General features: G+C 33.6%; 1 protein-coding gene across 1 annotated transcript; it reads left to right on the forward strand.

Moving 5' to 3' along the window:
- Window positions 1-6,182: 6,182 nt before the first annotated feature.
- LOC135130089 (uncharacterized) lies at window positions 6,183-7,869 on the forward strand. Its single transcript, XM_064057408.1, has one exon. The coding sequence runs from the start codon at window positions 6,485-6,487 to the stop codon at window positions 7,778-7,780; it is 1,296 nt and encodes a 431-aa protein (XP_063913478.1). The 5' UTR covers window positions 6,183-6,484; the 3' UTR covers window positions 7,781-7,869.
- The last annotated feature ends 7,813 nt before the right edge of the window (window positions 7,870-15,682 follow it).

The following is a 15,682-nucleotide window of genomic DNA, read 5'->3' on the forward strand; positions in this document are numbered from 1 at the left end:
GTTATTGATTGGTTATTCACAATTACTTGATTATTCACTTATTTTTACTTCACAATTATTCACCTAAATTATTACAACTTATTGGGAGAGGGCGATTATGACGGGCTTATAAACTACGTGGATGACGGATGCTTCTGAACTCAAAAAATGAATTATTCCAATGCCTTTTATAAGGAGGAAAACTGCAGAATTGAAGTTCTCATGTTGACATTGATGCAAGTGTGGAAGCGCATCTTGCACGTGGCAGGATATGGGTCTGCAGAATGATTGTGCATTGTGGACTTATGCTGATATCATAACAAGTGCTTGCACGAGTCGTTATTGGAATTCTACAAACCATGAATGAAGGTCAGTGAGGAAAAATTGTCAGCGATTCACAGGACCACGAGCGGTATTTGACACAAAAATTCAAACGAGCGCGCAACGAAATCCAGTGCAAAATCAAAGTAGTTACTTTCATATTGCCACAGTAACCGGGCATTTGTTGTAAACAGCCAGTGAAAAAAAAAATGGAAAATGGCGAACCAGAGAACAGTAGGAATTCCCTCCCATAAGTCGAGTTGGTCGCAATTCGAAAATGTTTGCAGTCAGAGAGTGTATAGTTTATTGGAGACAACAACTTCTGAAGAACTCAATGAAATCCTTAAAAACTATGCAAGTGGCGTCACTTACAAGTTGATCCAGAGAAGCGAAAAAGCAAGTCAACAGCCCTTACAGATAAAGAATATCTAAAAATGATTAATTTGTAGGACAAAGAGACACCATCGGGACTACAAAAAAGTTTTTTACTTCCCGAGAGTAAGAAAAGGAAGTATTGTAATCGAGTCCGTCGGCCGACTCTCTACTTTTACTTTTTCTCGATCTTTCATGACCTCTAGAAGACGAAGAAATAGGTCTCTCATTTCCGTCTGTCTGTCCGTCCGTCTGTCCGTCTGTGCCGTCCCGGATTTTTATTAGACAGATAATCTCCGAAAGTACTGGACCGATTGTTGTAAAATTTTGTACTTGTATTAGGAATATCATGTAGATGGTAAAACGCTAACCAAAATTTGACCAATCATCCCCACAATTAATGCGATGACGTCACTTCAAAATTGTACATAGTAAATGGGTCTTAAATTGTATAAAATAACATAGTCCTACACATGTAGTTTACGACTCCGAATTGAGTTTTTACCCGAAACGTCCAAATCAAAATTATAAAACAACATTTTGCAATTTAATTTTGAATCTGCTAACCCGAATGTTTTGAAATGTTGCAGATGTTTTAAGGCTCTAAAGAGTATCATAAATCTTTAGTCAAAATATATTTGGTTATCCCCTCCAAAAACTTGATGACGTCAGCTCAAAAGTTTGCCGAATAAATCCTATCTAAAATGTACAAAATATGATGCGTCTGTACTTGTGATATATCACTCCATTCATATTTTTTGGATTTGCATATACAGGGTGACTCAAATAAATTAATGAATGCGTGAATTTATTTTATCGATTTAATCAGGAATTACAAAACCGAATACTTTGAAATCTTGGAGATATCTTAAAGTTATCATAAGCATGGTAAACTTTTGTTCAAAATGTATTTGTTCATCCCCCCTAAAAAATTGATGACGTCACTCCAAAATTTTGCTGAATAAATCCTATCTAAAATGTACAAAATATGATGAGTTTGTACTTGTGCTTTATCATTCCATTCATATTTTTTGGATTTGCATATAAAGGTGGCTCAGAAAAATTTATGAATGCATGAATTTATTTTATTGGTTTAATCAGGAATTACAGAACCGAATGCTTTGAAATCTTGGAGATGTTTTAAACTTATTATAAGCATTGTGATAACCCAAACTTCCCGCCTTAAAATTTGACCTTGAAACAGTTTGAAAAGCCCGCGAAAAAAATTCAAAAATTCAAGTTTGGCCTTGGCTGTGATCGTCTAACAAATGAGAACCTACGTTGTGTGTTTTTTTTTTTGTGGTTTTGAAAAATGGCGGGAAGAAGTTCTTTCATACAAGTGCATACACTGTCGAGAGCGCAAGAAATAATAGACAAAATTAGGAGCCTTCCTAAGGAGGAAAAAGAAACGAAGAACGACAGACGCTCGATTTGCCCTTCTGGCGAGTCCGCAGGGCCAAGGCATCATCGGTCTTCATTCCCCAAAACCCCCTGGGGTTTTATTCACCGACATATTACATGTCAAACACCTTAAGATATGTCAAAGAAAAACACTCGCGAATTGACAGACATACACATATGAAAACCGAACAAACACAAGACCTACACATATGTAAATTGGATGGCAGAACCCGAATCATTATGAGAGTGTGGCGATCGAACAAAATATAGAACAAAATATATCAATTTCATTTACGAGCACAGAAAAATACCCAAAGGGGGCGTTGTAGCGCAAGTAGAGGTTGGGACTCCTGATCGTCACTGTTCTCCCCCACGACGGTGATTCTATCTACACCAACGCCTGCTCACGCGCATCTCTCCATTACGAACGTGCCCTGCGAAACGAGGCGGTTACGATCGCAGATCCGTAGTGGGGTCCCGGCTATCACGAAACCGGCAGCGTTAAAAACCCCCGATCGCCCCCTGAAGCTATACAAAACCCGCGGACTTGTGCAGGTGACGCGATTAATCCCGTCAGTTTGAGAAGGAGTCGCGCGCCCCACGTACACTACGAGTTATGTGTTATTTACCTTCAATTTCATTTAAATGTTCAATCTCTATGACTCTAATATTAAATGACAACCGAACAAGTGTTAAAGTTTCAACAAAGAGCAATAAACAACATTTAAATTCGCCACACACTCTTACGAAAATTCAACAACAAATAATTCTTAATTGAGATTAAAATTGGACATCAGATAATTTGCAGGACAAAGACTTTCATCAACAAAATATTTACATGAGCAAAACTTAGCAAAGATTTAAAAAAACAAGATCTGGTGTGAAATAAGCTTGTACAAATTAAATATCATGTTAGGTCAGAACTGCAGAGCATGGAAATTTACGTTCACTTCAAATTATACAGCAAAGAAAATTGCTGAAGCTAAAATTGTGAGACAAAGACAAATTGCATGAGGTGAAAGATTGTAAAGTTAACAGATTTACATGTGATTAATATTAATTCGTGTCCAGTCAAGTTATTGGTTAAAATTCAAACGTGAAATTATTTAGCTGCATTGTGGGCCATTATTACACATACATTTCCCCAAACAAAACACATAAACAAACATGGCAGACAATCTGCAGTTGCAAAATGGCGTTGGACGAATTCGTCATTCCAAATAATAGGCGTCGAAAATATGCGATGCAAAAATACGATGAATCCTGTGGCGTTGTATAAACGATGTGCTAAATCCAAAGAATAAGGCACGTCCCCCCCATGACCCACAATGTTGTTATTTTGTTCAATAGATTCAGTTAAAACATGTGCTCGATTAAAAGAAACAAATGGACGCTTCAAAATGGCTGCTGCCTGAACAAAGAACGGTGAAAATAACAACTCGTTTGCCGCCATCCAAAATACAGATTTCACAAATATAGCTAAATAAAGCATGGCCCGAAATAAAAATCACTCCCTGTAAAGCCCTACTGCGATGGATTTTAAATGAAAGATAAAAAAAACGAGATTAGTGGAAAAACAAGCGCACGCGTCGCTGTGTCACGAGGTCAGAAGTATCGTCGGGGCTTGAAACTCGCCGCGAAACAGGACCCAGTCGAAAACGTGTTCAAAACATACCTCTCCAAAGATGCGAAGATTTCGACACGGCTTACCGCCAAAAGGAACGCAAAAACCTCGTCGTAAGAACGATGAGAAATCAGGAACACCCAATGGCTCAACGGGGGCTGCTAGGTTTTCCAATGGAACGGATCAACACTGGAAACGCAAAAACAACAGCAAAAGGCACAGAATAATTCACAGTTAAAAATACAACCTGTTGCTCGAAGCGCTCGAAAAGAAGTCGACCGTTTGTTCGAAGCGATCAGAGGGAAGTGCGTGATTTTACACGAGACAAAATCACCCTAACATTTTCTTGCGCATGTCTGTTTCTTTGGGGTTGGTTGGTTGCCAACCTTCTCTTCTTACCAACCGTTTCTTGTGCGCGCGGAATTCGTTTGAAATTTAAAAATTCGAATTGGATCCTTACAGCATGGTAAATTTTTTATCAAAATGTATTTGCTCATCTCCCCTAAAAAATTGATGACGTCACCCCAAAATTTTGCTGAATAAATCCTATCTAAAATGTACAAGATATGATGAGTCTGTACTTGTGATTTATCATTCCGTTCATATTTTTGAATTTGCATATACAGGGTGACTCAAAAGAATTAATGAATGCGTGAATTTATTTTATCGATTTAATCAGGAATTACAGAACCGAATGCTTTGAAATCTTGGAGATGTTTTAAAGTTATCATAAGCATGGTAAACTTTTGTTCAAAATGTATTTGTTCATCCCCCCTAAAAAAATTGATGACGTCACCCCTAAATTTTGCTGAATAAATCCTATCTAAAATGCAAAAAATATGATGAGTTTGTGCTTGTGATTTATCATTCCATTCATATTTTTTAGATTTGCTTAAGAGGTGGCTCAAAAAAATTAATGAATAAGTCAATTTATTTTATTGATTAAATTAAAGGCAACACTTATTATTAGTATTACATTGGACCAACCCAATTTGGTCGACACAAAATTTTGTAAAGTAAAAACTCGGTTGAAATATAAGGGTAGCACGCTTATTTACATTTACTTTGACATTACAGACGTGCATTTGTTTTGTGCGCTGACTAGGTTCCGCGAATGTGATATAGACATGTTTATAACCAACCAATTGCGAATTCCACCGTCAAAAATTAAAATAAAACCCAATGTTTTATATAATAAGCGGAAGTCGAAGCAATAAAAATTTCTAGACGACCATCGGTTTTATTTACAGTTTCTCTGTTTGTCTCTCACGTATACAATCTCAGCAAGTGTTACGCTTGTCGTCTTAAATTAAGAATGCTTTTACATAAACGATTTTCAGTTGCCTCTCCTAGTACACGCCGGCGCCGTATACGTGAGTAAATTGTTTCGTTATTTTATTGATTATTACAAATCAATATTCAAAACGACCCAATTCATTTTCCCGAAAATTTGGGAATACAATAATTTTATTCTTAGTATTACACTACATCTATCCCAACTGATATACGTGTCCTTGCAAAAATGTTGATGACGTCATCGCAGCTTTTTTTTTAAATTCCCACTACAAAAATGTAATGACAAAAAAAACGCAATAGGCATGCAGTCGTCAAGTTTCCGACAGCGAGGGAAGTACTGTCTAAACTCTTTAGACCAATTTTTTTGATACTTGCAAGAGAATTGGCGTGAAGGGGTAATGAAGGTGTCCATTGTTTAGTGACGTTTTTCAAAAAGGAAATAAAGGTGGAGAACTAACCAATCGAACTCAATACAATCCGATCTTCTCAAAAACTCGACAAGGTGGTAGTCATCAACTAACGGACAGCAAAATCAAATTTTATAATTTTTTCGAAACGCGGGATTTGTTGGACTATGCTTCATGGGCGAGGGAAGGTCTGTCGAAACAGGTAACCTTCCACCAATTTTTAATGTATAAGCATTGATTTAAAGATTAATTGAAGGGAGTAGTACATATTTAACATATTTTCTTAAAGATGGAAATTAATTTACCAATTATTCATTTTACAACACACCGTATATCTAGATGCTACCGATTTTAAAAACTGTTCAACGTTTAGCATCTGAAATTGAATTACACTTCTTCTCGTTTAAATAAAAGATGACGAAAGATCTCACTTTCGGTAAATTATTTTTCTAGGCAATATTGCAATTAAAATCGTGATATCATTTCCTTAATTTAATGGTCAATTAACCAGGTCCTACCCATATCTGTAAAGTGACTACTATTTTTGTAATTTATTTGGTTATTTTTCTTAGTGATGCAGACGACTAATTCATACAGTGTTGACTCAGAAATGAGTAATATTTATTTGATATTATTACATCCTCAATAATGCAATGTTAAATTTATTTTTTTCATACGCTGTCACATTTATTTAATTAGAGTTAAGTACTACGAATATACGTTATAACTATTTATAATCTCGGTCATGTATGCATCTCTGATATAAATACACATTCTAAATATACAGAGTCAGCCTAGCTTTCTATTCGTTGTTCTCACATGAATGTAGGCAGAGCCAAAGTGAAGTTATTTTTCACGACTACACATTAATAATTTGAGCGAGGTACGCGGATCAAATTACTGTTTAGTTATCATTGCGTAAAATATGAAAGTGTCGTGTAGGGGCCTACGAAATAAAAAACGTCTATCACAACCTTGGCTTGCCAAAACTGGTGACTGCGTGGTTGGTATTACACAAACATTGTAAAAAGTTATTTACAGTATTAGTATTAGTGCGTGTGTTTATGACAACAGTGAAGACACTATGTCTCAAGGTACTCCGTTAAAACGTAGTCAGAAAACCGATTTTTCTTCTGCTGTGGTAGTAACACGTGAAAGAAGTTTTATTAGACCAAATAAAGATCCACAAAAAAGAAGAAGTCAAACCATGGCCACGATTAAAGGCAAGCCCACAATGGAAATCTACAGACCACCAAATGTAAGAAGTGACGTTGCCAACACGGGAAAGTTAAATGTGCACGCCAAAGAATTTACAATGAGTCATGAATTGCAACCTTCTAAATCTAGCGGAAATATAACAGCAAATTTCGAATCAGTGCCTTTACAACACTCAAAATCAAGTGGAAACATATTAAAGCATGTCAGTCCTACAATAATTCCACTTATTTCTACACCTCTGCCTTTACCCTTGCTGCATTCAACATCGACGTCTCATATATTCCATCACGTCCCAAGAGTTAGTTATCAATTTGGAAATGAAATGATGTCGCATCCCATTTTTACAGGACAAAATCATTCATTTCAACAAAATAACTGGAATAATAATTATCAGCACAACAATACCAGCCAAAATCTAAAGCGTTCCAAAAGTTTAGGTGCAACGGATTCCCAAAATCTTGCAGCAAAATTAAGAAGTTTGGCTAAGGAAGAAATCAATTTTGAGATATTTTCTTCTGAATATCAAGGAAATTTAAAAATGGCTGTTGAAGATCCAGATCAGTTATCTTCACGTACTGTGATGGATTTGGTAAAAATAATAATGGAACGTGTAGTTGAAGGTATACGATACTGTGAAACAGGAGCTAAATTATCTATCTCGATAATAGAAAAAGCAACGAATCAAACTTTCTTAGAATCGTTACTAAACATGTGTCAACAGTGGTATCAAGAAAGGGATAAAATTTTACGTGGTATTAAAGCTGGTGACGGTACTAGATTTACAGCTTTTATGTGGTTTTTAACAGAAATGTGTGGTCAGTTAAAACGACATCAAATTAAAGAACAGTATGAATCTCTTCAACCTGATTTAGTTTTACTTTCCATTTTAGCCAAATGCTGTCAAGCCTGCGTTTGTTTACCCATTAAATGTTTGTCGGAAACCGAGTGTTTATTCTTCGTTCTAACTTCAATCGGAAGGGACTTAGAAGTGGAACTTCCGCAGCAACTAGAACAATTATTAGATAATGTAAGGGATGGTTTTTTAGCAAGCGCTGGTTCTCCTGCGGTTCGTCGTACTTTACTGCAGTTAATTGAACTTCACGCATCCAACTGGCAATTGCCTGGATCATCAGTTTTATATTACTATCCTAGAATAAAGTAAATTTATATAATTATGAACTGTGGACCAAAAAAGACTGCACTTTTAATTTTAATATTTACCCCAGTTTATTTATACAGGAAAACATTATTCTCATGTTGTAAATTATATTAAATAGTAATTATTAATAATTACATACTTGTAAATCATAATAAAATCTTTTAAAATTACTTATGTATGGTGTTTGTTGAAAGGATCTGCAACTGTTTATAAAGTCAAAATGGGCATGTATGGATTTTGTCTGCGTGGTTGGTGAGAGAGAAACTGTAAACAAACTGTCAAACCGACATTTGGTGTATTTTTGCCTGAATATTAAATGTTACTGAAAAGGTGAATGGCAAATTTTGTAAAATTTGGACACCTAGTGAAACCATTTGTGCAACGATTGATCATAAATATTGTTGTACAACCTATACATGCATAGTTTTCAAGAAATGCTAAACAACTTTGGTAATTTGAAATAACATGGCACAGATAACGCTTGCAACGAGTATGTTGTGCGCCTTGTGCTTTATCAATTTTAGAATGTTAAAATTATCGTAGGTAGGTACAAGAATTCCAAACAGGGATGGATAAATGTTATGATATTTTATTAAAGCAACTGGCAATTATAAAAAAAATGGTCGAAGGTTATTTCGACAGAATTTCCCTCGCCCTTAAAGGACAGTAGAACAAATAAAGCTTAAAAAAATTATCAAATTTAACTTTGAGAATTTTTTCGATGATTTATTACTGTTTTTTATTCTATTATGATTCCCCGGCAGGCTACAGGCCCAATTACAGGGAAACAGGACATACACAACACCCAGAGGCGCTGCGGGCAAGCACGCAGCTAACTAACCCACCCGGCTCCTCACCCATATGAGATAAAATTAATATATGCGTGGATTGTTAAAGTACAGGTAAAGAAGCATCGTATGCATTTGTTTCTAGTGGGTTTTTCCATACAAAAATTGTTGATCAACATTTTAGCAAGAACATATGTATCAATTTGAATAGGTGCAGTGCAATACTATTAATCCTCCGTATCCCCAAATTTTCAGGAAAATGGAATGGGCACTAGAGCAATAAAACATGTCGTCTTATTCATCAATTTTTTCGAGTCACATTACATAGGCAATTTAAAAAAATATAGATGCATTAATAAATCATAAGTAGCTCTAGACCTTTAATATTGTACATATTTTAGATTTATTTTATAAAATTTTGTGATGATATCATCATTTTTTTTTTGAATGGGATAAACGGAAAGATTTTGATTAACGATTTACTATGTTTATGATATTCGTCAAACGTTTACAAGATTTCAGAGCATTCGGTTCTGCAGTTTCAAAGTTAAATTGCAAAACGTAACACAATTTTGATTTTTTACTTCCTGAGCGTAAGGTAAGGAAGTATTGTAATCGAGTCCATCTGGTTTCCGTCTGTCTGTCCCCCGTCTGTATCAATTTTTGGTAAACAGATAATCTCCAAACTACTGGATCAATTGTTGCCAACTGTTGTCAAATTTTATATATGTCTTATGAATATCATGTAGATGATAAAACGCTAACCAAACTAACTAATCATCCCCATCGTCACCTTAATTACACATATTAAATGGGTTTTAAATTAAATAAAATAAGATAGTCCCGTACGTGAAGTTTACGAATCCGTGTCGAGTTTTTATCCTAAATATCCAGATTAAAAAAAAAAATCAGAATTATACAGGCTCCCTAGAATGTATGGAAACGGTTAAATATTTGACCAGTAAAGTGAACGGCGCGGGAAATTTGAACTCAGTTCATAACACGAGTTTTAGTACGAACTGGGTCTGAAAGATGCATTAAAAAAAATTGGTCTAAAGAGTTTAGACAATACTTCCCTCGCTGTCGGAAACGTGACGACCACTGATCAAAATATGTTCCCTACAAGATTTCTATGATCATGGATCATGACTGAGTCACCTATCTCAAAATTTCTAAATCTTTTCTTACAGGAAGTCGTTTCTACTGTTGCAGAGCGTGATTTTAGCAAATCTAAACGTAGTCGCAATTTTCTGCCAAACATTAATTAAGCTGGTATTTCACTTGAAGTAGGTACTATTAGGGATATTGTTATGAATTATCAAAAATCTACATAATGAATAAGGTTTGAATAAACATTACGATTATTAGGATCGCTTAATGCTGACTTCAGTTTATTCTTGACTATCTGAACATCACATTCAGCTGGACCATTGCTTTGCGGGTTGTAAGGTGGTGTTTCAACATGTTTTATACCGTTATTATGAAAAAAATATTCGATTTCGTCGGAGACGAACGACGTGCCGTTATCAGATATGACTGTAACAGGTAAACCAAATCGCGCGAAACATTTTCTTAATTTCTATATTGTAGTCTCCGATGACAAATTTTTAACTAAATAGGCGTCGATTCATTTAGAGTCACAGTCGAGTATTACCAACAAATTGTGATCTCCTAGGCTAAAGCATTGTTTAAGTATATTATAGTTGGACAACCTATACGGACAATCACTTTCCCATGTAGAAAAGAATGAATATACATTTTACATCTCACTCGCTTCACTATGAAGTGGCGGTACCTTACGAAAGGGGGTAAAAATAATCCGTAAGCACGTGATGTCGATAAGGTAGTAAACGGACGTATTAATCACTACGTTGTACGGGGAGCAGTCACAAAATAAGCAAACGTACGTGTTGAAGACTTTACATATATGTAATATATGTATATGTAGTGCATACCTGTTTCAAGGTTAAGGTAACAAAAATTTAATATTATCGCGGTATACCTATTATCCATGAACTGCATGGCTAACAAATATGCGTCCCTTCGTCCACTTTAAAGGTACGAAATTAAACGACCACTACTTTAATTAATAAGTAACAAGTCATCTAAATTGCCTCCAGAATAACTATGAGTTATCATCAAACTATGAACACCAAATTAATTCAATATGAACATCTTCTTACGTATTTTTTTCATTAGCAGTAGTCAAATCATTAAATACATATTATCTTTGAAACTAAAATGCATTTTATCCTAAGATTTTATCACAAAATATTCATCACCATTTAAATATATACAATTTAGACATCAAGAAATAAATTTAAAATTGCAAAAATTATATCTAGCAGACTTAAAACAGCCTTAAATGTGTCTTGTATGTACGTGCTTATCAGTATGTAGGCATTTTAACGCACAGCAATAATCGTTCTTTATGAGTAATGACTGATGACTACTGTGTCACAGTAAATCCTCGAAATCGAAAATTTAAAACACTAAAAAATTCAAATATGGAAAAATTGTAAAATCGAGAAATCGAAACATAAAAGAATCAAAAAAATAAAAATTGGAAAATCGAAAATTTAAAAATTCCGAAAATTGAAAAATTGAAATATAGAAGGACTGAAAACTCAAAAAATCGAAAAAAATTAATAATTTAAAAATTGAAAAGTTTAAATTGAGAAATCGAAAAACTGAAAAATCACAAAATTGAACGAAATATCAAAAAATTAGGAAATTAACAAACTGAGGAACAGAAAAGTCAAATAAGCAGAGTCTAAAAATCGCAAACTTAAAAAATCGAAAAAGTGAAAAACAAAAACCTAAATAATAGAAAAATTGAAGAACTGAAGAACTGAAAAATCAACGAATCGGAAGTCGAATTGGACAATTGAAAAATCGGATAAACCAAAAATCGAAACATCGAAAAATCGAGAAACCGAAAAGCAAAAAATCGAATCGAAAAATCGAAACATTGTAAAATTCAAAAATTGAGACATCGAGAAATCGAAAAATCAAAAGACAAAAAAATCGAGGAGTCGAAAAATCGAGAAGTCGAAAAATCAAAAAATTGAGAAACCGAAATAGGCCAAAATCGAAAAATCGAAAACTTAAATATGGAAAAATTGATAAAGCGAGAGATTGAATAATCAAAACATCGAAACATCCGAATGTCAATAAATTGAGGTCTCAAAAAATTTAAAAATTCGGAAATTTAAAAAATTAAAATATAGAACTGGAAACTCGAGAAACCGAAAAATCTAGAATTTTAAAAATTAAAATACGGAAAAGTTGAAAAATTGAGAAATTGAAATAAAAAACAAAAAACTGAAAATCCAAAAATAAAAAATAGAAAAATCTTGAAGTCGAAAAATGAAAGAATCGAAGTATTGAAAAATATCAAAACCGAAAGAAATATCAAAAAATTGAGAAATCGACAAACCAATAAAGCGAAGTCGAAAAATCGAAGAATTGAAGAACTGAAAAATCGAAACTTTGAGAAGTGGGAAAATCAAAAATAGATTAATTGAGAAATCAGAAAACTGAAAATTTAACGCAAAAATTTGAAAAATTGAAAAATTGAAAAATCGGGACATTGAAAAATTGGAAAATCCAGAAATTGAAAAGCTCAAAAGAAAAAAATCGAAAAACCGAAAAACCCAAAAATCGAAACATCGAAAAATTCAAAAACTGAGACTTCGAGAAATCGAAAAATCGGAGGATCGAGAAATTGAGGAGTCGGAAGCCGAAAAGGAAATTAAAAATTGAAAAATTGAGAAATTGAACAATCAAAACAACGAAACATCTGAATTCGATAAATTGAGAAAATAAAAAATTGAATAATCGAAAAATTTTAGAAAAGAAAAACTGGAAAATCGAAAATTAAAATTAAAAAAATCGAAAAATTGAAAAATTGAAATATAGAAGAACTGAAAACTCGAGATATCGAAAAACCTAGAATTTAAAAAAATGAAATATTAAAACATCGAAAAGTTTAAAAATTGAGAAATCGAAGCATTAAACAGTCGCAGAATTGAAAAATCTAAAGTTTACAATAAATTGAAAATCCAAAAAGTAAAAAATCGAGAAATCAAAAAAATCCGTCAATTCAAAAATCGAAAAGTCGAAAAAGTGAAATATTGAAAAATCTCATAACTGAAAGAAATATTCAAAAAATTGAGAAATTAAAAAATTGGAAAACTGAGAAATCGAAAATCTAAAAAAGCAAAATTGAAAAATCGTAATCTTAAAAAATCGAAAAATTGAAGAATTGAAGATGTGAAAAATGTAAACTTTAGGAAGTCCAGAAATGGACAAATAAAAAAAAATACTTTAGAAATCGGCAAACTGAAAATTTAGAAACGTGAAAATTTGAAAAATTGAAAAATCGAAATATTTAAAAACCGTAAAATTGAAGAGGACAAAAATTGAGAAATCGTATCATTGAAACATCGAAAGATTGAGAAATCGAAAAATAAAAAAATCAAGAAATAGAAAATTTAAAGAATGGAGGAATCGGAAAAGCCCAAAATTGAAATATTGAAAAATTGAGACATTTAAAGTTGAAAAATCAAGAAATCGACAAGACGAAAAATCCCAATAGCGTATTTAGGTATAAATCACAAGATCAGGACTATTCTACTTTTTAAAATTTAAATAACATTATAAATTGGAAAATGTTGATTTTTTTTTCCAAAAATCTTGACGTCTAAGCTGAACACTCGACACGGATGCATAAATCGTAAATGGGGCGAAACTACAATTTTACTATTGTAAAATTTGACAAATTTTGGAGAGTGTAATTTGATAATACAATTTGAAATGTAAATTTTGTCATTCGGGAACATTATGTATTAAATCGTTAAGATGTTCAAGAACTTTGTTCACTTATTCGTTGTAAAGTCCAATGGTCGAAATGGGTTAGTTCGTAATGGATGTGTATCAGATCAACTCTAACGAATGTCGGCTTATAGATAAATCGCTTAAAGCCGATATTGGCCTGAGTATGCTTTGGTCTGTAGATCAAACAAGTTCTCAGGTGACGAAAAATTGCATGTGGAGGGAGACTTCGGATTACAAATCGTGCCAAGAAAGACATATTTGGGAGAGATGGATTTTCATGTGCTTGACTAGCGGTAATTTTAAATTGTTTGCTGTCGTTCGCGAAGTGAAGAACACAATTTCATTAAAATGATAATTATAAAATTATCATAATCACTATTGATGTTAATTAACACAAAATGGCGCGCAAGTTATCAGTTGATTTCGTTAATAAATTCATAGAAACCTATATGGGATTTTTTCATGCCTTAGAAAATTAAAAAGTAAAAAATACAATAACAAAAATTTTAAAATGCGGTTTACGAAAAATTAGTTGACCTGTGCAAAGAAGAAAATTTTGGAAACGCTGACAAATATGACATCTTAAAAAAAATAACACTTGAAGAAGTGCTTTCGGGGTAATATTTTTGATGCTCGCGTGAACAAAATACTCTATGTCACTGTGCAGATCTAGCCGAAAATCTGAAAACCAAATTGCTGTGTGTAGGGCCAGCATAACGGAAGTAATAATTCATCCCATCGGTTGAAGAACGTTGGGTCGGTGCACTGATGTCGATGTTATATCCCGAGAGGGGCCCAACACACCCAATAAAATCGAACAGACAAAATAAAGCTTCAAACATGATTATATTTTTACTAAAATTCTGAAGTTTATAAACTGCACATTTTATTTATTTATTTATTTATTTTATCTTGGTTTCGAACTATAATAAACATTTCAAACAATGTCCGTAACTTATTTTAATGTAAATTATATTCATGTGGTTAACAAAATCAGATGTAATATTAGTGTGATTTTGACCTTATTCTAGATTTTATTACAGCAGAACGGCGTATCCTTTTTAAATTTTAGAAGTTACGGAAACTAGTTCAAGAAACAATTAGTTATCTCGTATTTTTTGAACAAAATCTACCAAAATGTCGGATAACAGCAATTGTTTTTCATAGAAACAAACAGTCTTCAAAGCAGCCTTTAACAACTCGATATTACAAACATGCCTCTAAAGTTCTTAATGCGTTTTTTTCTCTCTTGTAATTATTTGTAATGTTAACGCCGAAAGTTTATGTCATTCTGTTATTTACTTTGAACATATATTTTCATTTTGTGTTAATATTTTTGTAAAACCACGAATCTACATTTTACTTAAAATCTTGTTTTACTTTAATCTTGTAAAACTAAACAATTATACCAGTTTAAAAACCCTTGGAAAGTTTCTGTCAGTCTTCAGATATAGTCAAATAAAAATAGGAGTCAAATGCATTTAAATTCAATTCTTTCGTATCACGTTACAACGCGTTGCTTCATATTTTTTATGTCAAGCATATTTTCAGATTTTGTACGTATATGTTTATACCAGAGATATGTAAAAGACAGATGCGGTTATAGCTTTCCCAATCTAGGGCCAACATCTATGATCTAAGAGTAGCAATACTTTGTGTCGCCTATCCTTTTCTATATCAGCACCAGTACTATGGATTGCCAAGTGAAGGCTACATCGATCACTCTCTAAAAGGTGGTTGTCTTGTTATTGGCCCGTTCTGATGGCGGCAATTATAAATAATCATAACCACCCACAGTCTGATTGGTCTGACAGGGACCGGCACAAACACAAGAACAGCATCAACGACAAACGTTGCGCCAACTGATTGGTTGCGCCGTACAGAGCGAGACCTTCAGATATCGGGTTACCATTGTACGTGCTAGAGAAAAAGAGGGAGATATAAACGTACAGTGACATCTTGGGCCTAAACGTATGTCCACGAGAACATTAAATATCTGTATCTAGTCTTTTACATATCTCTGGTTTATACACATTACTGTCTACGGAACAATGTTAATTATGGATTTATGGATAACTCCTCGTATAAGAGCAGAGTGAAGGGTGTTTGTCTTTGCTAATGTTTGATGGCGCCATCTGATGTAGAGTAAAATAAACCTAATACGTTGGCTCACTGTAGTGAAAATGTGCGTTGACGAAAAATTTGTCCCACGCCCCCTGGATTCCTTGTCCTAAAGCTCACTATTTAGGCGAAGTAAAATTTGTATTAGGTTGTCCAA

Source organism: Zophobas morio, unplaced genomic scaffold, assembly GCF_036711695.1.
Source record: "Zophobas morio isolate AGI-343-1 ecotype UQ-CSIRO unplaced genomic scaffold, CSIRO_AGI_Zmor_V1 ptg000017l, whole genome shotgun sequence".
NCBI lineage: Eukaryota > Metazoa > Arthropoda > Insecta > Coleoptera > Tenebrionidae > Zophobas > Zophobas morio.

Bases quoted from the DNA above. Each gene is read 5' to 3' on its own strand.
- LOC135130089 (XM_064057408.1), top strand. From the start codon at position 6,485: ATGTCTCAAGGTACTCCGTTAAAACGTAGTCAGAAAACCGATTTTTCT.